General features: G+C 33.3%; 1 protein-coding gene across 1 annotated transcript in view; it reads right to left on the bottom strand.

Annotated features, from left to right (window-relative positions):
* The window catches only part of LOC130894298 (protein c-ets-1-A-like), a 222,497-nt gene that overhangs the window by 184,202 nt on the left and 10,735 nt on the right, over positions 1-27,560 (bottom strand). Inside the window, exons 2-3 of the mRNA XM_057801020.1 lie at positions 26,481-26,606; positions 2,731-2,878 (exon numbers count right to left, since the gene is read on the bottom strand). Of these exons, the coding sequence (XP_057657003.1) occupies positions 2,731-2,878; positions 26,481-26,606 (274 nt within the window). The remainder of the gene's footprint in view (positions 1-2,730; positions 2,879-26,480; positions 26,607-27,560) is intronic.

Raw genomic sequence — 27,560 nt, forward strand, 5'->3', positions numbered from 1 at the left:
GAACTCTGTAGCTATATTAGAACCTGAGATATAGATCTTTGAATATAGAAAAATTGCCAAAAACCTACAAAAATCCATAACTCCACATTGAATGTCCGCGCCTAGCTCCTCTCCAACTCAACCGATTTAAGTGTTCAAAAACTCAAAAGAAAGAGGATGTTTCAGCGAGTGTTCTTAAACCAAAACGAACTCTTTAGCTATATTAGAACCTGAGATATAGATCTTTAAATGTAGAAAAATTGTCAAAAATTTACAAAAATCCATAACTCCACATTGAATGTCCGCGCCTAGCTCATCTCCAACTCAACCAATTCAAGTGTTCAAAAACTCAAAAGAAAGAAGGTGTTTCAGCAAGTGTTCTTAAACCAAAACGAACTCTTTAGCTATATTAGAACCTGAGATATAGATCTTTAAATGTAGAAAAATTGTCAAAAATTTACAAAAATCCATAACTCCACATTGAATGTCCGCGCCTAGCTCCTCTCCAACTCAACCGATTTAAGTGTTCAAAAACTCAAAAGAAAGAGGATGTTTCAGCGAGTGTTCTTAAACCAAAACGAACTCTTTAGCTATATTAGAACCTGAGATATAGATCTTTAAATGTAGAAAAATTGTCAAAAATTTACAAAAATCCATAACTCCACATTGAATGTCCGCGCCTAGCTCATCTCCAACTCAACCAATTCAAGTGTTCAAAAACTCAAAAGAAAGAAGGTGTTTCAGCAAGTGTTCTTAAACCAAAACGAACTCTTTAGCTATATTAGAACCTGAGATATAGATCTTTAAATGTAGAAAAATTGTCAAAAATTTACAAAAATCCATAACTCCACATTGAATGTCCGCGCCTAGCTCCTCTCCAACTCAACCGATTTAAGTGTTCAAAAACTCAAAAGAAAGAGGATGTTTCAGCGAGTGTTCTTAAACCAAAACGAACTCTTTAGCTATATTAGAACCTGAGATATAGATCTTTAAATGTAGAAAAATTGTCAAAAATTTACAAAAATCCATAACTCCACATTGAATGTCCGCGCCTAGCTCATCTCCAACTCAACCAATTCAAGTGTTCAAAAACTCAAAAGAAAGAAGGTGTTTCAGCAAGTGTTCTTAAACCAAAACGAACTCTTTAGCTATATTAGAACCTGAGATATAGATCTTTAAATGTAGAAAATTGTCAAAAATTTACAAAAATCCATAACTCCACATTGAATGTCCGCGCCTAGCTCATCTCCAACTCAACCAATTCAAGTGTTCAAAAACTCAAAAGAAAGAAGGTGTTTCAGCGAGTGTTCTTAAACCAAAACGAACTCTTTAGCTATATTAGAACCTGAGATATAGATCTTTAAATGTAGAAAAATTGTCAAAAATTTACAAAAATCCATAACTCCACATTGAATGTCCGCGCCTAGCTCATCTCCAACTCAACCAATTCAAGTGTTCAAAAACTCAAAAGAAAGAAGGTGTTTCAGCAAGTGTTCTTAAACCAAAACGAACTCTTTAGCTATATTAGAACCTGAGATATAGATCTTTAAATGTAGAAAATTGTCAAAAATTTACAAAAATCCATAACTCCACATTGAATGTCCGCGCCTAGCTCATCTCCAACTCAACCAATTCAAGTGTTCAAAAACTCAAAAGAAAGAAGGTGTTTCAGCGAGTGTTCTTAAACCAAAACGGAGTCTCTATCTTGAATAGAACCTGAGATATTGAGGAAAGAACGTGTGTATGTGAAAAACTTCCATAAGTAATGTACAGGGGGAAATCGCATTTGAGTATAACTTGAGAATGGTGAAAATTAGATGAAATTCGATGGTTTATGGCTGATCTGCGCATCAATACCTTTCATTGAAAAAAAAAAATTCAGCAAATCGGTTGGGTAGAACGCCTGAACGGACTCGGAAAGGAAATCATCAATTTTTTTAATATAAATCAAATCAAATTAGTAACATACGAAAATTTATAGAAAATTTTTCTAAAAAAGTTTTCATATTTTGAAAATTCAAAATGGTGGCCATATAAACTAGCTGTTTATTTCGTAAATATTAAAAATTTCGAGAAGTGCTTCACTACAATAAAAAGTAATTTAATGAACAAAATTTTTGAAATTCCATTAACATTTTTTTAACGTTGCATCAAACCAAACATTTTTTAGGTTTCTCAAGATTTTTCATTGAAATTTTGAAAATGACTATACGTTAGTGTCCAAAAGGGAAAGTAAGTTATCGATACGTTTCCTTATCTGTGCAGGAATTGGAATGAAATCTATTCATATAGAAATCTACTCATATTTTAGTTTCTAAATGGTTTTTTCGATTTTATATTATTCATTTGGAAAATAATATTTTCAACATTACTACTAAATTTTTTTTTACTCAATTCCTACGTAAAAAGAACGGTTCTATAAATGTTATCAACCCTTGTAACAGGAGTAGGGGAGTGGAAAGACATCAAAATCTTCATAATTAATGATGAGCCCATACATAATATTAAACTGTTGAGGAAAAATAGATTTTACGAGTTCAATATATACGAAATTCAAAGTAGTTCTAACTGTAATTTGTAAAATTATAAATTCAAATACTTTTGTTTATCAAATTCAATAATAAAAATTCAATACACATTCAGGTGTTTTGTTTTTTCGAAGAGATTTATTTTAAATCTTCTTTTTTCGCTTTGAGACTTTGAATTAATTGGAACAGTGTGGGTGTATTTGATAATAATATATTGACCTACCCAATGAAGCTTCCGGATCAGATAGATCACTGATCGAAGGCACTTTCTGAATGGACCCGAGGGTCCTTGATGCTTGATCCTCATCGCTTTCATCGAATATTTCCTGCTTCATCACCGAAAACGGAGTTAAGTATTCGGAATCATCGTTCTGTAACAAATAAAAAACAGAAAATTTCACTCATTATATTTTCAAAATCAAAGCCCGAACATAAAATTGATAAAAGATCCTAGCTTCAAAATTAACGGATTTTCGTACAAAGTTTCATATGTTTAACCCCTTTAGATGTGAAGAATCCAAAAAACTATTTTTAATAGGACTGTTCAAATTTCATGAGTGTGATTTCGGTTATGCGATGATGAATCAATCGATTACTCAATGAGGAACGTTCTTTTATATATAAATTTTGACAAATGACACAAACAAGGCGGAAATCCGGAAAGTAAAACTAAATTGTTAATAACCTCTGAAACGTCCATTTTTTCGTTAGATCACCATGATTATTAAATTTTATTTTCGAATTTTGATTTTAAAATTTTTTTAATCTATCAAGTATTCAAAAAAGGACATTCTTTAGTCAAAATATTTTTAAAATGAAGATTTGCTACGCCCATGGTAGCTACTACTGCATCAAATTAATTTTTTGTCTCGTTTTATACACCAAGCATTATCATTAAATAAAATATGAATCTTTGACTGATGCTCCGACTTCTTGGCAACAATGTAAGAAGAAACACGAAACAAAAAAACGTTATTTCAGGCTGTCTTGTTTTATAGAGTTGGCCTTAACGGTTCCTCACGTTCCATTCAACTTGACTTTTAAGGTTGACGGGCATTTTACTGTTTACCAGTTATCTCAAAAGCTAGATAATCACTTATTAATTTTTAAATGAGGTCAGAGAGTCGACAAATTTTTCGAAAAATTCAGTTTATACTTATAGCAACCTGTGAAAACACCTGATTGGATTCGAATGGCAGGTACCCTGTGCTTGTAAAAGAATTTGTCTCCAAATAGGCTTCAGTTTCAGCAATTGCTTCTTCATTTCAGTTGAACTTCTTGCAAGAGAGCATTTTTTTTGGGATCAACGAATAGATATTAGTCACTAGAGGCTAGATCTGGAGTATACAGTGGATTAGGAAGCAATTAGAAGTATAATTCGTTCAATTTAATCATCGTTACAATCTACTTGTAAATCGGTGCATTGTCTTGGTGAAACAGTTTTTTCTTCGACATATGAGACCGTTTTTACTTGATTTTTGCATTCAAACTATCCAACAACTCTACGTAGTATTCGCTATTGATTGTCTCTCCCTTTTAGAGAACAATAATCCATGGGAATTCTAAAATACTGAAGGCATAACCTTCCCAACTCACTGTTGTGTCTTTGGACGCTTCGGACGTGGTTCACCGTCTGCAGATGATTATCGTTTTGCTTCCGGAGTAAAGTGATAGATCCAGGTTTCATCCATTGTCACATATCGATGCAAAAAATCTGATTTATAACGTGTAAACATGACCAAACACTGTTCTGAGTCATCAACACGTTGTTGTCTTTAATCGGCTGTATGTAAACGCAAATACCCACTTCAAAAAAAGCTTCCTCATGATCAAATATCTACGTAATATAGTTTCGATAAAGTCCAGGAGTTCAAATACCTGAGAATGACAAAGTCAAACGAAGGAGGGAGGAAAATCAACAAAAAAATTTCGAGAGGGAACATAACGTTTGGAGCCTTAAAGGGATTATTAACATCAAAAGATATTTCAAAAGTCGTCATTAACGCATTTACAAGACAGTTATACAACCAACGGTACTGGCAACGAGTGTTGGATCGTAAACAAAAAAGAAGAAAATGGAATAAACATATGGGAGAGAAATGTAGTGAGAACTTTCGAAGGAATGTAAAAGCAAAACGAGTGAAGGAGAAGAACGAAAGCAGTTTATTCGAAAATGAAGAAAATACAGAAAGTTATCGAACATTCCAAAGCACCAGAGACCGTTTATTCGTGAAAAAACAAATTGACAGCCACCGCACGTTCAAGAACATCAAAAGATAAAAAAAAAGAAGAAATAGACAACTGTTGGACTTTCCAAAATATCAAAAGAACGTTTATTCGGAAAAGAAGAATATAAAGAAACTTATCGAACATTCCAAAGCACCAAGAGACCGTTTATTCGTGGAAAAAGAAATTGGCAGCTACTGCATATTCAAGAACATCAAAAGACCAAAAAAAAAAGAAGAAATAGACAGTTGTTGGACTTTCCAAAATGTCAAAAGAACGTTTATTCGGAAAAGAAGAATATAAGAAAGTTATCGTACATGCCAGAACATCAAGAGACCGTTTATTCGAAAGAAAAAGAAGAAAATGACAGTTTTCGAACGTTTTGAAATATAAATCGACCGTATATTCGAAAAAGAAGAAGATAAAGAAAGTTATCGAACATTCCAAAACATCAAGAAAGAATAGGAATAGAGAACTGATGTGAAGCGACCCAAGCCTTGGGTTGGGTTGGGTTGAGTGGTTTTATGTTTATTGCATAAATTGAAATATAATTTTCGACTTCACTAATTTTAAAATTATTAAATAAATTGTATGTTCACATTAGAATCTTTGAATTTACAACAACAAATAACAATTTTTGACTTAGTTAAAAGAAAAAACGTACAGATTTTGAATATGAAATCTAAGGTCATTTTTAATACAAGTTTCAGTTATTTTTTTTAAATAAATTTAATATTTGTATGTATAACGAGTTATTAAATAACTCAATTTAAATAACGTTATCTCCTTAGTTGTCCATTCAACTATTTGTACTCTGCATCGTTCGTCACGTCTAGAATATCAAGGTCACGGCATTACGCCTTGTCGGATGGGATCATTCATAAAATAATTCAATTTTGAATTATCACATGTAGCTAGCTAGTATTGAGAAGAAAAATATAATAGAAACATTTTAATCCTTTAAATTCATGATGTGACTTACTAACTTTTCAGTAGATTTCAGTAATGTGCCATAATGTCGGTTTGATTCGCTAGATGTCGCTAAAAGCTCAATCAGGGAATATAAGTTTCTGTTTACAGTTGCCCAACATCTTTTCGATATGCACGACGTTGTTAGTTATTTTTTAAATTAATTTAGTAAATTATGAGCGAACAATTTTTTTTAAATATATTAGATTCTCTTGGGAAAAAATATTCCGCAATTTGAAAAAGCGGTTCAAGTTTCAAAATTGAAAATAATTAATAAACAATAATTTTATTATAGTTGTGGATGACTAGAATGTGAAACAAATCAAACTACTCCCATACTTAATGACATCTCCAGCAAGTTTATCTTCATTTGCCAAACCATTAAATTAATTTGCGACCAACAAGTAATCGAAGGCAACCAGATAAAGTAACGAATGAGGCATTAAATCGTAACGCACCTGGTCTCATTTTTGTGCAACAAGAGTTGACCAATAAGCAGGTGCACGATCCCACTAGCACTCTTGAGTAAGTAAAAAAACCAAAGTTATTGTCTTCACAAACAAGTCTTTGAAGGCGATAATATGGTTAAAGTGTGATCAGTATGAATATCACCAATGGTGATTGAAATTACTTCTGTCCTTCTAGAGCTACATCTCACGAAATAACCATTGGCAGATTGATGCAAAGATTTCGAGAGACCGGTTCACATTCTTGGAGACCTGGATAAGGAGGTCCTTCAGTTTTAACTCCTCGAGATGATCGTTTTTTGCAATTAAATCGGTCACTGACAAGTGTCGAGCTCAACAACCTTTTACGAAAAGTCCGAAATGTAAATATCTCTTGTAGATCAATAATACGACACCTTCTACGAAGCAGAAGAGTTTTCCAGGCACCTTCGCTAACCAGGCAGCATCGTGTTGTTAGATTAAGATTTGCAAAGCAACTTTTAGATTGGAATTTAGAAAATTGATGCATAGTTTTATTTACTGATGAGACAAGAAATATATTTCTAAATCTACGAATTACTTTTTTCGAAAGATTAGATACGATCCAGAGTTGACAAAAAATGTGGACAGCTTAGAGCATCAAAGATTGCAGACTTGACTTCTTTTTACTGTTAATATCCCCATAACACAAACTTCCTTCCACTACGATTAAACGGTCTTGAGCTAGTACCTTTTGAGAAAAAATTTAGTCAACCCAGCACCCAACAGCCTTATCCCTGTAGTTGAAAAACAACTCAATGATAATGTGTACAAAGTTATATAATCAGATATATAACAGCGAGTATTGAATCGATTAAGAAATAGTTTGTATAAATTGGAAGGATCCATGAGGTGACTCTCTGAATCGAGGTCTTAATGATATCTCAGAAATCAATTAATCCAAATATATTAATATTGAAATAAAGGGTGGTTATTTTATTGTGATCTATAACTTAATTCGTGTGGTTTTTTTTTGAAAATTTGAACGTTTATTTAGGAAAAACATGTACAATAGTATTGTTCAAAGTAAAACTTCCCATCCACTGTTTTCCAAATAGTTCCTAACCAGAATAGTAACGTGGGGCCGAGCGTTATCATGATGAAAAATTATTGACTTGTGTCTGGTCGCATATATCGGGCGTTTTTCGGCTACTGCTCTCTTAAAACGGATCAATTGTGTTCGGTAGCGTTCTCCATTGATGGTTTCACACGAATTTAACAGCTCATAATACAGCACACCCTTCGGATCCCACCAAATAGAGAGAATTACCTTCGTGCTATGGATATTCGGCTTTGCCGTTGAATTGGCCGGATTTCACCTATAATTTTTTGCGCTTGGGATTGTCGTAATGAATCCATTTTTTATCACCAGTAATAATCCGATGTAAAAATGACGTTCCAGCAGCATTTCGGACAAGGAAACCCGTCTTTCGACGTCTTTAGGCTGGAGTTAATGTAGAATCCAATTTCCTTGCTTTTGAATATTTCCAGCTGCTTTGAAACGTTTTGAAATGGCTGCTTGAGTGACACTCGAAAATTCTGAGAGCTCTTCTTGTGTTTGTCAAAAATCTTCATCGATTAATGCTTCCAGTTCTTCATCTTCAAACTTTTTTGGCTGCCCAGCACGTTCATCGTCTTCCAAGCCAAAATCACCACTTTTAAATTGTGTAAACCACTTTTGGCACGTTCGCTCAGCTAAAGCATGTTCACCATAAACTTCCACAAAAATACGATGACTTTCGTTAGCATTTTTCTTCATACTAAAAACACTTTTTCAGGAACAAAGTTCGACATATTTGAGTGGAGAAAAATTATTGTTGTTAACGCTTCAAATGAATGACATATACTGAAAAGACGTACAATAACAGTAGCTTTCCAACGCAGGTTCGGAATATTAGAACGATGTAATATTATACAAGTTACACCATCTCTTATCAAACCGCACGAATAAGTTATAGAAACGTCAAGATTTTTTTTGATCATTTCCACAAGTCAAGTTGAGGAACAGTAGTTTTGACCAAAAGTATTACATCTGAGTTTGAATGTAACTTGACGGAGCGTCCCAAAATTGCTGTATCCACCATAATTACTCCTATAATAGTTTTTGCAAGACCTATTCGACAGGCAGTAACGCCGACTTCGCCTGCAGACGCCCAGAACGACAATTCTTCGTGACTTTTCTTTGGAGAAGTGCAAGTCTGTGAAATCAATATTAACAGCTATCTCCACACGGCAGACACCATTTGAACTACTCGTATTCGAGTTTAATAAGGTGTTTAGATGTAATTACTTTTTACAGTAAAAAAAAAAACGTTATTACTTTGATAGCTACCAAGCAAGAAACAAACAAATATGATTGTTTAATTAATTGATCTAAATCGGAATGATAAAAATTCTGTTTGTTTTTCGTCATTCTGAATAACCAATTAATTAAATGGTCGTATTATAAACAAACATGATTTATACTACATTGTCAAAACAATAGTTTTAATTGTTTAGTATGTAAAATTTTTAACGCTGAAGACCTTTCCCACGCACCGATATATTGTTAAATAAAAAAAGCGTGTAGTAGTAACGTCCCAAATTTTAATTAATAAATGACATTACTTAATTGATGTAAATATCCGAACTGCCGTTACATTTACATTATTATCTAAATAGAATCCATACGAATATTTTTTCAATAATTATTGAATCTTTTTATATACACTAGTGGTCTAAAATAACGCACCATCCCGATTTCTAAAAATATTTTTTTGGATAAACTTCCGAAAAACGCCAAGAGGAATTGGAAGGTAAAAAGTGAATTAAATATTCGGTTAAAAAGGCTTATTCGTGCCACGAAAGAAAGAAAGAAAAGAAAAATAGAAATACGATAGTATTTCTAACCTAACCGAATCGATAGCATCGACGTATTTCCCGATCCCGAAAGAGCAATAAAAAACAATAGAAATATAAATGAAAAGCAATTTTACTCCACAAATATTTAGTTACTCATCCTCTTCCATTGGAAATCGATAATTCTTTACAGAACACAAAAATTTTATATCTACAATGATTGCATCGAATGGATCAACATTTTTTCGCCGGACTCGCCGTCTCCAGAGAAGTTCACAAAGATGTAGGCAGTTGTTTCCAAGATTGAGGCTTCTTTTATCGTGTGTTCAAATGAAAATCTATGTGAAAAACAATTTTTTGACGGACGTTAGTTTGCAATCGTTCGAACCATGTACCGCTGAACCTCTATGGTCGAAGTGGCCAAAAAACGGTACCATCATACCAATTAGCAAAACTGGTTGTGCTTGCAGCACCATCTATTGACTCGCACCAGATTTTTTGCTTGAGTCTCTGTTGCTGCTATTTTAAAAAGGTTCCATTTTTTTGGGAGGGTCTGTGAATAATGTGAGAGCCTAAAAATAAAAAAAATTATCATCAATTTACATTTGATTATTTAATAACTACTTACATTTTTGAAGGTATAAATTTTAATTTTAACTCGAAAAACCAAATCACAAAAAATGTTTTAAACTTGTAATGTTTCATTTACCACTAATTCCATGAACATCAAAATGGCGGATATTTCTGCTCTTACTTACCTGCGCACGAAATGAACGCGATTTTCGACCTTGCGAGGTCGCGGGAATTTCAAAAATATCGACGTCACATGTAAACTTTTTCGGAATTTCAGCCTAGTTTTTGTTTAATAAATTTGAATTAATATTGCTAATGTCCAACTTTTTTTCAATCATTTTGACGCAATAATAAGAAATTTGTAGCTATTTTGAGTGATTTCTAATGAACAAAAAAAATAAAAACAATGCAATAAAAACAAATTTTCTTAAAAATAAAACTTGCATTCTAAAAAATAATGCATTCCTTTAATGCCGCTTGCGCAAGCTGATTTTAATTTTGTGTAGATGGATTTCAACGACCAATGCGTCGTTTTAAAATGTCCCAGACATGCTCGATAGGATTCATATCTGGACTTATTGGTGGCCAGTCCAGGGTATGAATTCCTACTTCGTGCATCAAACGAAAATCATCACCTGGCGGTAAAAAGGTAATATCTTAGTGTAGTGCACTTATTCTTAGTATAATAAGTGGTATTTGAGTGAGAACCTTTGCCACATAAACATTAAAATAGTTATTAAAAATGACTGCTATGAAAAGAACCTGACAGTATTTTTTTATCGTGCCTCGTATATCATTCCTCTAACTTGATGTATTCAAATCGATTTTACGGGTATGATAACTACGTTATATTATAAATAGAAGGTACTTAAACAATTTAGTTGATAAAATTGTGTTTTATAACGAATCGATTAACCCTTTTAGATCTATTAATAAAAAGACAATCAATCTTTTCGTATATCATGCGGGGATTTTTCGAAATAGATGCGTCCGAACTTTAAGGGATAATCGAACAGAATAATTTATCTATTCACAGTTTTATAGTCCAATCAAATTAGACGTTCAGCATCTACCAAAAAGTTGTTGAATTTTTGAAAAACGACAAAAAGTGTAAGATTCAGTATTGGTTATAGTAATTTCAATATCAATTGCAGTTTATACAAACCCTTGTCGACAATTTTGTTCGATGTTTGCTACAACTGAATACTAAATGATAAAACGTGAAAAGACGAGTAAAATGTACCTGCCTGAAAGGGCGTTTGGTTTAAACAGGGTACCAGACGTGACTTCGGTAATCTTTTATGTAACGCATATAAACTTGTCTACATCGAACTATTCTTGACGATTGTTTAAAAAACTTGACGCAATGTTTTTAATTGGTATTCTGGATAATCTACTATCTTTTGCTGTATTACTACTAATGCCCAAACCCTGTTCTTCTTATATAAATTGTCCTACGTATACAATTTTCAATAGCTTTGTCAACTGATTTCAGTTTTACTTTACTGTGAATAATCTTTCAGCAAATCTTATTATTTGCTGAATATTTTCCTTTTTTAAACATTCGAAAATATTTAAAATAACTTGTCTTCACTCGCCCATGGTCTATATTTCTATTTATGAATTAAATGAATCTCACCAAGCAACGCCACTGTTCATCGCAGGAATATTTCGATGGAATCGTGTACATACGCCTTCCGACAGTTTCGGCCAAAAGAAATGAATTTAAGTTTACGATACGTTTTCATTGGTAAACAGTGGAGAGAGTATGAGTCCACGTGGACTGACGGTTTCTTTTTCATTTCTTAATTTGGTATAACTGTCTTCTGCAATTGATATTGAAAGTACTACTATAAAATGAAGTAAGTCCATAAGAAATTAAACAAAAACATTATGGTAATGTAGTTTCTAGAAAACATAAACGTTTTTCCGTTTGTGGTTGTTTGTACTAATAATCCAATTAGGTCTTGTCTATGTCGGTGTATATACGGTACGTCCCACGATAATAACGCCTCTTAACGTATTCAATTCACTTGCGTTTAGGCCCACTCTCGTATTCACTTCGACGTTTGAATCTATCAAAGCGCTATGAATAAATTTGTTGATTTATTTATGTATTCCGACGTTGTCGTCGTTCACAACCTCGCATCGTTTGTTAAATAATGTGAAATGAATATTCTCCAACGTATGTTATTTCTTTTCAAACAAGATGTTTCATTCATTTCACTTTTACGTTTATTGACAATGGAATATTATTTATTAATTTTTTTTCACTCGGTTTTAAAACTAATTTTTATTTTCGTTGAGGTAAAAAAATTGTTTATTATTGTAGATTTTTGTACGATAATTTGTTTCGACCAAGTACGGAAAATACTTCCAGGACTCGCCTAAAATTTTTCATTTTTTATATAAAAATAAACTTTCTTTGTGGATACACCTTGTAATATCTTTAATTCTTTTGGAGATAATTCGATTTCTTCGGTTTTTGGTTTAATTTCATGATGATTATCCATATTTCATCGATTTGTTTTGCGTCTTAAAAACTACTAATTATTGTAAATATCTAAAGAATGAAAAATTAACAACTATTGCATCACTCTGTATATAGAGCTTTAGATGCAAGAGGAGTTGGTAGGACAACCTCTAGATGGGTGTCACAACTACTATCTACTAGAATAGTAGATATAAAAGTAGGGCAAGACGGTAAGCCACTAGGAAGAAAAAACTTAACCTCAAACCCATCAAGCTAGACATGCAAATAATCGAATGGAAAACAGTGGACTCACACTAGATAGTAAACTTTACTGGTACAAACATGATAAAAGACATAACCACCAAAACCACAAAAGCTCTAATCGTGTGCAGAAACTTCAGGAAGGAATTGGGGTTGTTAACCAAAAATACTAAGGTGGATGTACATGGTAATTGCGAGACCAATCATCACATATGGAGCAGTGGTTTTGGGTACTAGAACTAGTCTGAATACCACGAGGAACAATCTCTCAAAGACTGATTTGCTTATTTGCACCTGAGGTCATGATCTAGCCCAACAGCTACACTAGAAGTGATCCTAAATCTCCCATCTCTTCAGATAGTACTGGAAATCGTGTCATTAATGGAAAGAAATCCGTTTCTAAATAATGTCTAAACTTGGGTCATGCCTCATGATGTTGCATCGAAAAAGTTTAGCTTTGAGGAATACTTCGCTTCAAAAATAAACTGTTCTTTTAGTAACCACATCTCTGATCCATATATAGAGATTGGTATAAGTCCGGCAACGTTCCTGAGCCTGACAACGCTGTCGAAAAAGATTGCAACCAGTTACAGAAGTGATTCTAAATCTCCCATCTCTCCAGACAGTACTGGAAATCGTGGCATCAAAGGAAAGAAATCCGTTCCTAAATAATGTCCAACCTTGGGATATCCCTCAGGATGTTGCATCGAAAAACTTTTGCTTCGGCAAAAAACTTCGCGTCAAAAATAAACTGTTCTTTTAGATACCACATCTTTGATTCATATACAGAGGTTGGTATAAGCCCGGCAACGTCTGATAACGATGTCGAAAAAGATTGAAACAGGCTCTGTTGTCGATGCGCCACGTTCTATCTCCTTCACGAATTTCACGAGGATGATTTCGATGGCAGATTGGATTTTTGCGAGTGGTTAGGATTCTTGGTATAAAAATACGTACGAAAAATATTACTAACTCTCCCTATAAGTTGTCGAATGGTTCATAACAAAGATTTTCGTTAATAAATTCGATTTCTGTCAAATATTTGTTTTTATATAATATCTATCTCTTCTAAATAAATCAAAACTTCGTTATCAAATTCCCAGGTAATCGTTTTAGTAGTCGTTAGTCGTCAGTCATCAAATTGCATACGATAAATAAAATATGAGACATTGATATATATAGATAAGGGTTTCTACATATTTATAAGACCGATCAAAGATCACAATAACTTCGTAGAATTGTTGTGTGAAATGCCTTGTAGTCGCAAAACATCCATTTCCATCATTTACATATACAGCGGACGTAAGTCTGTAACTAAGCAAACAAATGCTTCAAATTGAAAAAATTGAGAGTAAAAATGAACTGGTGGAGAGTTTGATCTAAGCAATATCAATATCAAACTGATTATTTATCGTTTTATATTCCAGGTAATTACTTAAATAATCCTTCATTCATTCAACAAATCAACGCCATTATCAAGTTGAGGCGCCTCGTACAGTTTACCTCGGAACAGTGTGTTGTGTGTGTTAAAATATTTTGATTCGAGTTCTGAGTTAAATTCGGATGTCTATCTAGATTCATTATTACTCCATCAAAAAAATGGAATGGCTACGTTGAAAGTTCTAATGGAGAATTTGTTCTAAGAAAAAAATTGTGCAGCTGAATTTGCAAGATAAACAACCAATTCCATCAACTGTGACTTGTTGCAATGCTCTATCTCACACCAGAGCAAGTGAAAAATGTGACACAATTCCTGTAAGGAATATTATGTATAGACTCGTGCTGGATCGTGTCGAGCAGCGTGTGGTGATTAAATACTTGCTCACTACGTAGACCGAAGTCTAATTAGTACAGTGAACCAAGCAAAACACTTTCATGGATTAGTTTGAAATTTTGACAAAAGCTCAAAAATGATTTGGTGCCAATGTATGTTTCTACCCAGGGATAAATGCCACCCTTACTCGGAGGTGGAAATTTAAAATTTCAAAATAACACCGGGAATCGATAGAGAATTGAATTTTATGAAGAAAATGTAGAATGAAGTTTTTTATTTAACTCGATATTTTCTGAGTTATTCGCAATTGTAAATTAAAAAAAAAAACACGTTTTTCAACTTTTTTTCACGAAAAACGCGAAAATTACACATTTTCTGGAAAAAATTATTCTTATCAAAATTGAAGCTTATAAAAAAACAAAGAAATTAGTCAGTTTAAATTGAATTTTTTGAATAATATTTAGCAACATATGAGTCACTGAAAGCCAATTTTTTTTTCGTAAATTTATGCTGAGGTTTGAACACAAATATCGGAAAAACGATCAATTTTTCATAAAAAATTGTGATGAACATTTTCAAAGTACTTTTTCAGACCTTTAAAAAGAGCTTTTATAAAACCTTCTATTATGAAAATTAAGCTAGTTATGACGGAAATAAGTTAAGTAACTGGAATTTTAAAAAAATGTCGGTAAATTTCACACCGTGTGCGATAAAATTAAAATTAATCGTAGCCCATGTAAAATTATCTTTGCTTAAGCCCTAACAACACTTTCCAAAAGTTTGAATGGTTTGGAACACGAATATTTTGAAAAAAGTTGTTTAATGTGAGTTTTTTATTTCGATTTAAAAAAAAACGATATTTTTTCAAAATACCTCGAAAACTATTGGATCAACGAAATAATTTTTTTGTAACTAAAGTTTAACTTTTATTTTACTGAACATTTTGCTTTTTTTTAATTCACGTAACTTGAAAATTAAACGAGATATAAGCGTTTTAAGTATCGATTTCTTTTTTACCCTTTAACATAAGAAATTCTCTGAAGAAAAGGGCCTAGAAGGTTTGCAACTCTTATGGTTTTGTAGCTTATGAAATTCCCTACAAAATGATGTATGGATGGATGCAAAAAGCTTAAAGGGAAGCCTTGTTATTATTGAAAAACCGAATACATTTTTCTAGAGATAATGCTGGAAAATCACGAAACGTCTAAGTTTTGATCTTTTTGAAGTATTTATTCTTTTATACATGCTATGTCTCGTTTGGATTTATATTTTATTATATTTTTTCCATTCTGAGGAGTGGTTTTTTATGGTAGCATTATTAATAATATTAAGGGTCAGATTTCTTATACTTGAAGAAAAAAAATTTTCCTATTACGATCCAAAGTAAAAAAAAACTTCATGTTTTTTACCACATTTTTTAAAATAATCTTTGTATGGGGGGTTGTTTTTAAGGGTAGGTGAGCTGTAAAATATCCAAATATTAAAGTCTTGATACAAAACAATAAACATTTATTATATTTGACCTTAACTATAGCCCATTACCGCTTTGATTAATTAGTTTTCAATTTATTGGAGTAAGGAGTGATTTTCTCCCCATTAAAAATAAAAAACATACTTTGCGACCAAGTCAGGTTTGAAGAAGAGGGTAAAGTGAACTTAATTCCAAATTTTCAAGAAGATCGATGAAGGTCTTTGAATTTGCGAGGTTTCGGTCGATTTTGAGCTTGAATGGCTGTACTAAATATGTTTATTAAGATAAAATTAATCGTTTTTTGGAACTCCTACTTATTTTTTGTCCTATTATATCGAACAATCTAGAACGTAATGATAGTAGCATCCAGACGGAGTCAATTAACCAAAGGCCGTAATCAAATAAATTAGATGTGTAGTGTAGTGAATACCTTAACAATATGCACTACGATCTTTGAAAAACCTTAACCTTCCAGAGAACTGTTCTCAATTCTTCTCGATGTTTTTGTCCAGCCATCTTATGCGTGGTCGTTCTAGTAGTTAGAGACCTTCCGCTTTGACTCTTCGATCCTCCGACGAAACCATCTAAGTCTCGCACTCTTTGCTATCCATACAGATCTTAGTCTTACATTGAACCATATTACTTTCTTTTTCCACGAGTCAAAGGTCAGTTAGTCTCTAGCATTTATTGCCTAGGTTTCAGAAGCATGGCCTTAGTATTATAAGGTAGATCTTTTCCTTGTACGCCTGCTAAGTAGGCGTGATCTTCTGGGCTCTGTAATACGTCTTATTTCTAGCTTTCTCTCTCTTCTGTATCTCCAGTGCAATCTCGTTGTTCTCAGTTATGAGAGAGCCAAGTTGTTAAGAAGCTCGAGGGTGTGGATATTTACCATAAACGCAGCCATATCTGCGCGACATTCACACTGAGCCCTGCTCGATTGAACGTTCGGAAGTCCTCTCTAAGCTTTATTTCCCTTCTGGTTGAGTAGAGGTTAAGTTGAACAGAATACAAGAAAGATCATTCCCTTGCTTCAGACCTCTTCTGACGTTGTACGTTGCATTTGAAGCACGTCTCAAGAATATAGCGGATGGTTAATATGTGGTCTGTCGTTGCTTTTCCTCTTCTGAAACCACTTTGGTAGTCTCCAATCGCTCGTTCTGCGTACACCTCCATCCGTCTAAACAGTATACAGGCCGTGTTGTGGACAGTCGTGAGACGTTGTACTTTCCGGATAATTTTTACGTAACTTGTCCACGATTTTGTAAATTATTATTTCAGGTTGAATTAGTCGAATTTTTTGTCAATAAAACAAAATTAGTTTTGTTGATAGAAGTATTAAAATTAATATATTTTTCTTTATTGTTGTTATCTTCTTTAGTAGTTAAGCTAAAAATCGACCGAAACTTCGCAATTTTAAAGAGCTTCATCGATCTTCTTGACTATTTGTAATTAAGTTCATCTTACCCTCCTCCTCAAACTTGACTTTGTCGCAAAGTATACTTTTTATTTTTAAGGGGTGAAAATCACTCCTTACTCCAATAAATTGAAAACTAATTAATCAAAGCGGTAATGGGCTATAGTTATGTTCAAATATAATAAATGTTGATTGTTTTGTATCATGACTTTCATATTTGGATATTTTACAGCTCACCTACCGTTAAAAACAACCCCTCATACAAAAATTATTTAAAAAATGGTAAAAAACGTGATTTTTTTTATTTTGGATCGTAATAGGATAATTTTTTTTCGGGAATAAGACTCTCAATATTTTTAATAATGCAACCACCAAAAACCACCCCTCCGAATGGAAAAAAATTGCAAATTACTAAATGGAAGCAGTTATAGGGCTGATTATGTTCAAACATGTGAAATGATTGTTGTTTCTTTACAATGTAAGTAATATTTCTATTTTTAAATATTTTTGTATGTAACTACCATTAAAAACTACCCTAATACAGTTATTTAAAAAAGAGCTGAGAGTATGAAATCATTTTATTTTCAATTTTGAGTAGAAAAAATATATAATTTAAATAAAACAAACCTGATACATTAGTTTTTAATTTAAATCAACCCCTAAAAACTACCCCTTGTTACAAAAAATATGAAACCTTTTAAACTTTTTAAATACCTGACATATTCAAAAGAGTAAATACTCCAAAAAGATCAAAACTTGATCGTGATTTTCCAGCATTATCTCTAGAAAAATGTATTCGGTTTTTCAATAATAACAAGGCTTCTCTTTAAGCTTTTTGCATCCATACATACATCATTTTGTAGGGAATTTCATAAGCTACAAAACCATGAGAGTTGCAAACCTTCTAGGCCCTTTTCTTCAGATAATTTCTTATGTTAAAGGGTAAAAAAGAAATCGACAATTTAAACGCTTATATCTTATTTAATTTTCAAGTTACGTGAGTTTAAAAAAAAAACAAAATGTTCAGTAAAATAAAAGTTAAACTTTAGTTACAAAAAAATTATTTCGTTGATCCAATAGTTTTCGAGGTATTTTGAAAAAATATCGTTTTTTTTTTAAATCGAAATAAAAAACTCACATTAAACAACTTTTTTCAAAATATTCGTGTTCCAAACCATTCAAACTTTTGGAAAGTGTTGTTAGGGCTTAAGCAAAGATAATTTTACATGGGCTACGATTAATTTTAATTTTATCGCACACGGTGTGAAATTTACCGACATTTTTTTAAAATTCCAGTTACTTAACCTATTTTCGTCATAACTCGCTTAATTTTCATAAAAGACGATTTTATAAAAGCTCATTTTAAAGGTCTGAAAAAGTACTTTGAAAATGTTCATTACAATTTTTTATGAAAAATTAATCGTTTTTCCGATATTTGCGCTCAAACCTCAGCATAAATTTACGAAAAAGAAAAAAATTGGCTTTCAGTGACTCATAAGTTACTGAATATTATTTAAAAAATTTAATTTAAACTGACTAATTTCTTTTTTTATATAAGCTTCAATTTTGATAAGAATTATTGTTTCCAGAAAATGCATAATTTTCGAGTTTTTCGTGAAAACGTGTTTTTTTCAATTTTCAATCGCGAATAACTCAGAAATTATCGAGTCAAATAGAAAAATTCCACCCCCGAGTAAAGTTGGCATTCGCCCCTGGGGTAGAAACATACATTGGCACCGATCAGGTTTGTTATTTGCATCATTTTTGAGCTTTTGTCAAAATTTCAAACAAATCCATGAAGTTCTTTAAAATTGCGAGGTGATTTGCTTGATTCACTCACTGTACTATAATTGTCGTGACTTACAAACAATTTGAAGCTTGACTGAATTAAAATAAAAAGTAGATACGCCATTGGTGAAGACGTTAACAGATTTACTGTCGCTTTCAAACCGGTGTTAATGACTTCGTTCTTCATTCACTAAGATTTTCGTGCCATCTTTCACTCAAGCTTTATTTGAATGACTACCAAGTTTTTACTACCGGAGACGGATACTGAATTAGTAAACTGTACCTCACACTTATCTACAAGAAGTTATATTTTTTCATTGAAATTACATTAACCTTTCGCAACGTGTACAGATTTTATTTAAATCGACGAATTTCGCGAGTCAAAATGAGAAACGAAATTTTCATTCACATGATCAATAATTTGGCAAAAGTCTCCCGTGAAACATGTTCTTTGTCACCTGGTAAGAGAGAAAACAAGAATCATAATAGTCGTGTGAGTTGCGTATCCACAAATAGAAGCGATAAGTTGTTTGAACTCAAGCCAAGACATTCAAGTCGGGACACTTATTGCAGAATAAGGATGACTGTTGTATAAATATCATAGTCGGAGTGCTTACACAATAATTTGTCGTCTTTATAATTCAACAAATTTTACCTCGACAGCGCTGGTCATTGGCACACAAACACAATCACAAGATACATAAGCTGAATAAAGGACTGTTACAAAATCTATTACAATACCGCTTTGAGAAACTTGACGATTTTTCCCATTTCCATCGGGCAGTTAAATGTCTTCTTGAGATTGGTTACGAATGCAGTAATCAGCGTATAAAGACTCAGCTCGATTCCATTAATTGCTTCATTAATTCTCTATTGTACGTCTATACGTGCAATTTCCTGTTTTTATTCAGTGCGTTCATGGTTCGAATGCTAGTTACTTTACTGCTTTGAAGAAGAAGATTTGATCGTCTTTCTGGGTGAATGAATACGTCAACAAGGAAAATTGCCCCATCTGGAGTGAAGACTAGCCAGATGCATTGCAAGAGCTACCAATCCATCCAGGAAAAGTCACTGTTTGGTGTGGATTATAGGCCATCTTCAAAAGCGACGATGGTCGGAACGTTACTGTGAATGGCGAGCGCTACCGTGTGATGATTGACGAATTGGACAAGCCTGACATGTAGTTTTAACAAAACGGTTCCACATGCCAGAACCGTCTTCGGTGAACAGTTTGGGGCCCGTCAATTGGTCGTTTAGATATGATTTAACACATTTGGACTATTTCTTGTGTGGCCTTGTTAAGGCTAATATCTACAAGGATAAACCATCAACGATCGATGCATTGGAAGCCAATATTAAAGCATTTATTCGTGAAATACCACCCGATATGTTGTGTCAAAATTGGACCTTGCGCATGGACGAGACAATGCACCGATTCACAAGTCAATATCAACTAAGGTTAAATTGAACGAATTACCCTTCGAATTGCTACCTCATCCACCGTATAGTCCAGATCTGACCCTCAGTGACTACAAGCTTTTCACTGATTTAAAAAAAATACTAGCCAGGTAAGAAATTCAGCTCAAATGAAGAAGGAATTGTTGAAATTGAAGCCTATTTTGATGCAAAAAACAAATCCACGGCATCAAGAATATTTACTCCATCAAGAAATTGCGATTGTTCCAATAATTTCAAAGTTATAAGAAAAAAAAATGGATTTTTTAATGAATATTATATGGCAATAAGACAGGAAGTTTGAATCCAAAACATCTATTATACAACGATCGATTTATTTCTAGTCAAAAATTTCAAATCTCTTCAGTTTAATCTGTTAGGTTTAGTTTATAGTTTCAGTCAATGATTGTAATTATCTTTTTCCATCTGTCCACTGTTTTATTTATTTAATCGAACGAGCGTGAATTTCAAAATATCAATCTTTCTGCTTCGACTTTAATGATAAATCTAGTGTTGTTTTTTTCAAATAAATGGTCCAGACAAAGTTACAAAGAACACGAAAACACGAAATCTGTAAAAGTAAATCAAATAAATGAGGGTTAAAACGACGATTTTTTTTGTGGAGTTCATTCATCGAGCGTTAAAAGTTTAGGCGTTATTTTTAAATAGGTACATAAAACTATTTGAAAAAATAGTTTTTCGAGTTTGTTTTTGGATAAAAGGTTATTTATGTGGTTTTACATCAAAGGGTCCTATTTCTTTGAAGAACGTTTGTAAAAGTTTTAATGTAAATATTGAAAAAATTTATCAAAAATAAATATTAAACTAAAAAATACAATAAATGTACAATATATTTAAACAAAAATTATCAAGGAAGGCATAGGAAATAATAAACTAAACAAAAGTGAAATAGGTACTTTGCCGAAAATTTTTTTATAAAATATAATCAACAGAGATAAAGAGAGAGGATTTTTTTTATACAATTTGCTCATGTGAGGGATATTTTAGGTTGGATCTTGATATAGGAAAAAATTTCCTCTGCAGAGTAACAATTAGGTTTTGGTGAATGTGATTCTTACCGAGCTTTACCACTGCCGGATGAGGGGCGAAAAAGCAAAAAAATTAAATAAAAAAACAAGGGCTTGACTTAACCAAACAGATTTTCGGGTTTTAATAGATTCAGTTTTTTTACGTAAGTAACTGTGGGTACAGTTGCATCTGTCAACGACGGAGGGATAAAAAAAGGCGAGTAAAGATGTTGACACATCCGTTCAAATTAGCAAGAGGTCATGACCGTCAATACCGATCTTGAAAACATTCTAGAACGGAGTGGAAGCAATCTAATTGAGTTTAATGCAGCAAAGACTTGGACAGTTGTATTTACAAAGCACTGCAGCTCAGGATTTAGTTTTGTCTTGACATAAAACATCACCATCATTGCAAATTCGGTTATTTGGTGTTGAGGTTACGACTAATACGTCCTGGCATAGTCACGTGGCTGATTTAGCCAAGGCAGCTTCACAAAAATTTGGTCTTCAATTCAAAACCAAATAGCTATATTCGTCCATCTTTACTAGCACATTTGGAGCACGGCTCCCAAGCACATCCTGAAAATGCTCGACTCAATACATAGAGCAGTTCGACTTATAGGCTATCCAGAGTAGACCAGAAACTTGGAGAGCTTAGAGCATACAAGAAAGGTCGCCTACTACCATAGCAGATGCTCTATCCAGCATGATCCCGCCTAGAGCAGTTTTTGCAGGACTCATCAGGCAGACATGGTTCGCCTATAGAAGTGCAACCCTGTGGAATCAGCTAACAAGACAGGTCTTCCTCGAGCACTACAACCTCCAGAAGTTCAAGATAAATGAAGGCATCTCAGACACTACTAGAATTAATCGAATGTAAAAGGATTTACCTTCTAGTGATTGCTTTTTAAATAAAAAATCTAGGACCTAGGTTCAAGGGACGATAGTAATGAAATTAAAGCTTAAACGTCATTGGGGATTTCATAATTTTACTGTTAAGTAAGACATTCACCTAAATAAAATCAAAACAAGTTACTGAAGTTTTATTTACAACATCTCAAAACTTAGACTTTCCGTGTTTAAACTTAAGAAGACATTCTCAATCTATCACTCTTCTGAAAATAAATACAAGACATAATAATGTTTAACGACTTTTTGACACTGTTTTTTATTTCACATTTCAATTCGAAACTACACCAAAGTTAATAATTATGTAACGATGATTATTAGACATCCGGTATTTGTAAAAAAAAAAGTTTCTTGCAATCACGGACCAACGTACCGCGTTTCCGGTTAGTTATATTGTAACCATGGTTATCAATTTAGTCAGGTTTTGGTTAACAACGGTTAAAAAATTAATGCGAAGGGCACATACATGTTAAATATTATATGGATATAACTATGATATAACTATGATTACAGCTACTCAATTTACTCATAAATTTTTTAGTCACTGATCAAGTCAAGGGATCATACATTACTTTGACCTTATTAGGTGTCTCATTATCCTCGGAAATTAGAAAAAAAAACTAATAGCAGCATCAGGAGTAAGAGAAGAAACGGCGTTGTTGCAATACCTTCTCTTGTCAAAAACTCTTACAGTATCAATGAAGATTGGACCTGTGCATTGCAGTACTACAAAATCCAGTTTGTCTTGGAGAGTTTTTGGAGGAAAACACTCGCCTTCGGTTGCTCCAGGACGATAACAACGAACAAAAACATATCCACGACGCTGTGGATAAAAAAAATGATCAACATCGCCTACAAATACGACTTGGACTAGTCAAGTATCAAGATCTTTTCAAATTTCAAAAAATGCAATGATGAAATGTTTCATTGTTAAATTTTTAAGTGTCAGTGATTACTCAAAAGACATCATAACTACTCTCGTCTTCATAAACGGCCAAGATTCGTCCTTCTGTAAAGCTCGACTCCCTAGCATACCCTGAGGATGCTAGATCAGAAGGGAGCCATGTCGAATCTGCAATTGCCATCATAAATTTTGAACGTACTCAGAACGTGTTGTTATTTGAGTTGTTTACAGACACTCATCTTGGTCAAAACTTTCGACGTGGTTTAAACCAACTCGCTTCAATTTTTGGCGATGATGCACCATCACCGTGTTTGAGTGGTTTTCCGAATTCGATCGTGGTCGCAATTCGCTACAAGATAAATTTCGTGAAGATCGTTAATAACAATAGACTGTATAGGTCTTTCGAGACGAGTAAAATCCAACAAAGCACTTCGTGTCAAAGGTACACGATTTTGAGCAGTCAAAACATCGAATTGATGGATCATCCGCCGTATAATCCTTGTTTTATACCCATTGATTTTTTTATTACCGCAGATCAAAAATTAACGTTTTTCTACACTTGAAGAAGCGGTTGATGCGTTTAAATCACATATTTTGAATGTATCTTAATTGGTAATGGAAAAAAGCTTCTATATTTTTTCTTTTTCCTTTGTGTTATAAACTTTATTTTATCTATAGTCATCGGAAGGCGGATACCTGAGGATATTTCTAGATACGGTGAAAACTTGAAGAAAATAAATCGATGGAAAATAATCGAACGTCCGCCGACTCATTTACAACAAATTCGAGTTCTTTCAGGCGTTCAAATTTAGAAGTGTAGTCCGGAAACAAATCGGGCACTTGAAAAAAAATACACTTCTACGTGATTCTCTTGATGTTGACAATTTAATGATCGCTTTTTAGAATAGATGGCACACGCATTTCCTGTATTGTAAATATAATACATCCGACGAAAATAACGCATTCGGTAGAGACCTAAACGTTCCCACTTATTTTTCATTCGACCGTGAAAATTACGGATTCAAATTTAGAATAGGTCTAACTATCCTTTTTGTATATTAACAGGATGAAAGGGAAATTGAAAAGGTTGAATTTTGAATGGATGTAATGGGGAAAAATCTACAATCGAATTGAATGATCCCCTTCAATATACTTCCATCTCCATGCTACATACCTTTCCATACGTTTTTCCATTGATCGAAGCAGTGCTGGAAGTCTTCTTTGGAGAAGCTCTGGTTTACCGCTCCCATCGACTCTAATCGGGTCTAAAGCAGATCTTTTTCAAACCTTTCAAGGAAAACTGAGCAGACCCGCTGACGCAAGAGCTTTTGATCAGGAGTCAGATTTTTTGTCACCAACTTCGCACATAATTTTGTCATGTGTTAAAATTTTAACCGTTTCTTTATCGGTGTTAACAGCCTCGGCAATCATCCGGATGCTAATTCGACGATCTGTACATACAATTTGATTGATTTTGGTAACTGTTTCCAGAGTTGAAACAGTCACAGGTCGACCTGTTGGGCTGGTCATTTTCAGTGCTCTCTTGGCCTTCACTAAAGCGCTTACATCACTCAAAAATACGCGCACGAGATAGAGAATTGTCCCCATAGGCTTCTTGCAATAATTTATAGCACTCAGTTGGAGTTTTTTTCAATGTAACGAGAAATTTGAGATTGGTACGTTGCCCATGGCACTTATGAAACCCATTGATTTAAAAGAAAAAAACCATTAGATGTTTCTCTTATTTGCATTACAGCTCACTCATTTTACGTGCAAAAGACTTTTAACATTACTCATTTTGAAGCTTGTTTCAAGCACTACAAAACCCTATTTCATTAGAAGGCATAAAATGTATCTGCTCACCGCTAAACGGCATTGACTATATCGAAAAATTTTTTCATCATAAAATTTTCGTTTCCGAATTTTCAATTTCCAATAACTTGAAAAGTATTGGGTATTTTGAAAAACTTTATACGACATTTTTTTCTCAAAATTAGGCCTTCTATCGATATCAGAGCTAATTTAAAAAAAAAATGTTTTGGGACGTGCATAAACAATATATCTAGATACCTAACGCACTAATCGTGTTTAGGGTGCCCTCTAGGCGCGCAGTCTCGTTATTTAATAGCCAGACCTCGTATTCTTATACAATGTGTGTGAAACAACTTTTGTGTATGATAAAAATTCCCAATTCAATTTCAGCCCTGCTTGGTTAAAAATTAGTTTCTAGACTAATGGTTTTGGAAACTAAGTATTCGAAAATTGTCAAGAAAACTTATTTTTTTTACAGTAAAGTACTTTTATATGGAAAATACGACATAAAGTTATCAAGAGGTTTAGAATTAACAGTTAGATCTCTTCCAATAGATCTACAATTTTCCCCTACATTATGAGTTGTTACTTCACCAGTTGGCACTAGAGCTCGGTGTAGACCTTAGCCTCCTCAATAATTCACTACCAAACTAGTCTCTTCTTCACCAACGTATCCCAATTCTTTACATTCATTGTTTAATACGGGTTCTGCCTAGGTTTTCTTTGAATGTGGTCAAACCATTTCGATTTCTGAGCTTCAATGAAGCAGGTGATGTTTTTATTACCTCGTAATTTTCCATTTATTTTAGATTTTTCAGTCTGTTTTGTTCATTCTAATTCCTACATACATTCTTCTAATAAATTTCCTTTCAAATATTCTTAATCTTTCTTCTTAGTCTTTTTGTTTTATAATCCAACATTCACTGCTATAAGTTACGATTGGTCTTGATTTTAACATCGTTTATCTTGTTTTTAATTTGTTTATCAATAGCTTTAGTTGCGTAAAATAAGTTCTAGATGCTTGGTTGTTTATATTTTCCTTGGGGGGAAAAATTATGATCTGTAGGATCTCATTTTTTGGACATCTTATTATGTGACCAAAATATTGACGTTTTCTTTTTTTCACTTCATGAAGGATCTCTACGTCCTTTTCAGATCATCTACATGGTCACATAATCCCAACAGAATCTGTACAAAGTCAAATTTTATAACTTTTTAGGAGAAGTTGTCAAAGACATTCTGTTTGTCTTAAGGGAATCTAACTTTAGAGAACAGAAATAATTTTTGGGAATTAATAATTTTTTCTGACGAAAGTAGTTTTACAACCAAGATTTTTTGGAAAATTTACGAGACAAACTTGCTTTTGCAAAACTTAATCTAATATAGAAATTAATCTTTCGTGAAATATGCTTAAATATAAAAACATAAAAATTGGAATAGAGGATTTTTTAACTTTTACAAGCGACCAAAAATGAAGGTGGAAAAAATTTGAAAACTAATTAATTGTAACAAAATCTTTTTGATGTATAATAATTATGTTTTAAAAGTCTCATATAAGGAAAATAAACGAAACAATTAAAAAAATGTACTTACTTTTGAAAATACTTGTTTATTGAAAGTCACTTTTCTTTGATTCGACTTTTTAAGAGGAGGACTTTCATAAAAACCCTCGTCTTCAAGGCCGTAATCGAAAGAGTTTTCGAATGAATCCAATTCCATCTAAAAAATAAAATGTGTATATAGTGCAGTCCCAAAGTATTGAATAAATTTATTTCCCAATTTCATTTACTACCAGCAACACATTCTTAGACACACGTTTCGATAACCAAGTTATCGTCTTCAGGGTGATTGTTAGAGTTAGTATAGAGTATTCAGTAGGAATCTCACATCAAATTACAATCCGTCACTAAATTTATTTACCTTTCTTTTCAACCACTAGGGATTCTATATTCAGAAATACAGAATTTAAAAGTTGGTAATAATAATTGTTTAAATTGTACAATCATACTAATTTACAAGGTTCAATATCTGTATCTAATATCTGTAATATCTGTTTAATATCTGCTCCGTGCAGACGCTACGCGGACCTGTAGGCGACTGCGAAGGTCTCGCACTACACACTCCGCCATTGTTGACTTTCAGGCGTCAGTCGGCGTTGTGCTACAGTCACGTAAACATGTCCGCCATTATTGATGCTCCCGCCAAGTGTGATTCGTTTTGTACAGGCTGAAGGTCATAATGCTGTAGAAATCCATCGGAGATTAAGTCGTGTGTATGGGGAAACCTTCATGATTGATGGTGTTGTACGTGAATAGTGTCGAAAGTTTCAAGATAGCCGTAATGATGTGGATGATGAAGGAAGCCAAGGACGCAAATCTGTCGTTTCGGATCACCTTCTGTTCCAAGGTTTATTTCGTACTCTACTTGGATTCATTGGCGGCAACTTTCTTCTAAGAGGGTATTGAAAAGCTTGTCCACACTTCCTATCACCGTGATATAATGTTTTGACCTTAAAAATAAGTGCTCTGTACTTTCAAGCCTCAGAATGATACATGGAAAATCACGTTTCATGGCGAAAATGATAATTCTGAAGACCGTGCCGGTTAGTGATCAATTCTAGATGAAGTAGTATCCTGCTGCCACCAGTCTCACTCCAAATATTTATCGCCTCGC

This window comes from Diorhabda carinulata, chromosome 5, assembly GCF_026250575.1.
Source record: "Diorhabda carinulata isolate Delta chromosome 5, icDioCari1.1, whole genome shotgun sequence".
In the NCBI taxonomy this organism is placed as follows: Eukaryota; Metazoa; Arthropoda; class Insecta; order Coleoptera; family Chrysomelidae; genus Diorhabda; species Diorhabda carinulata.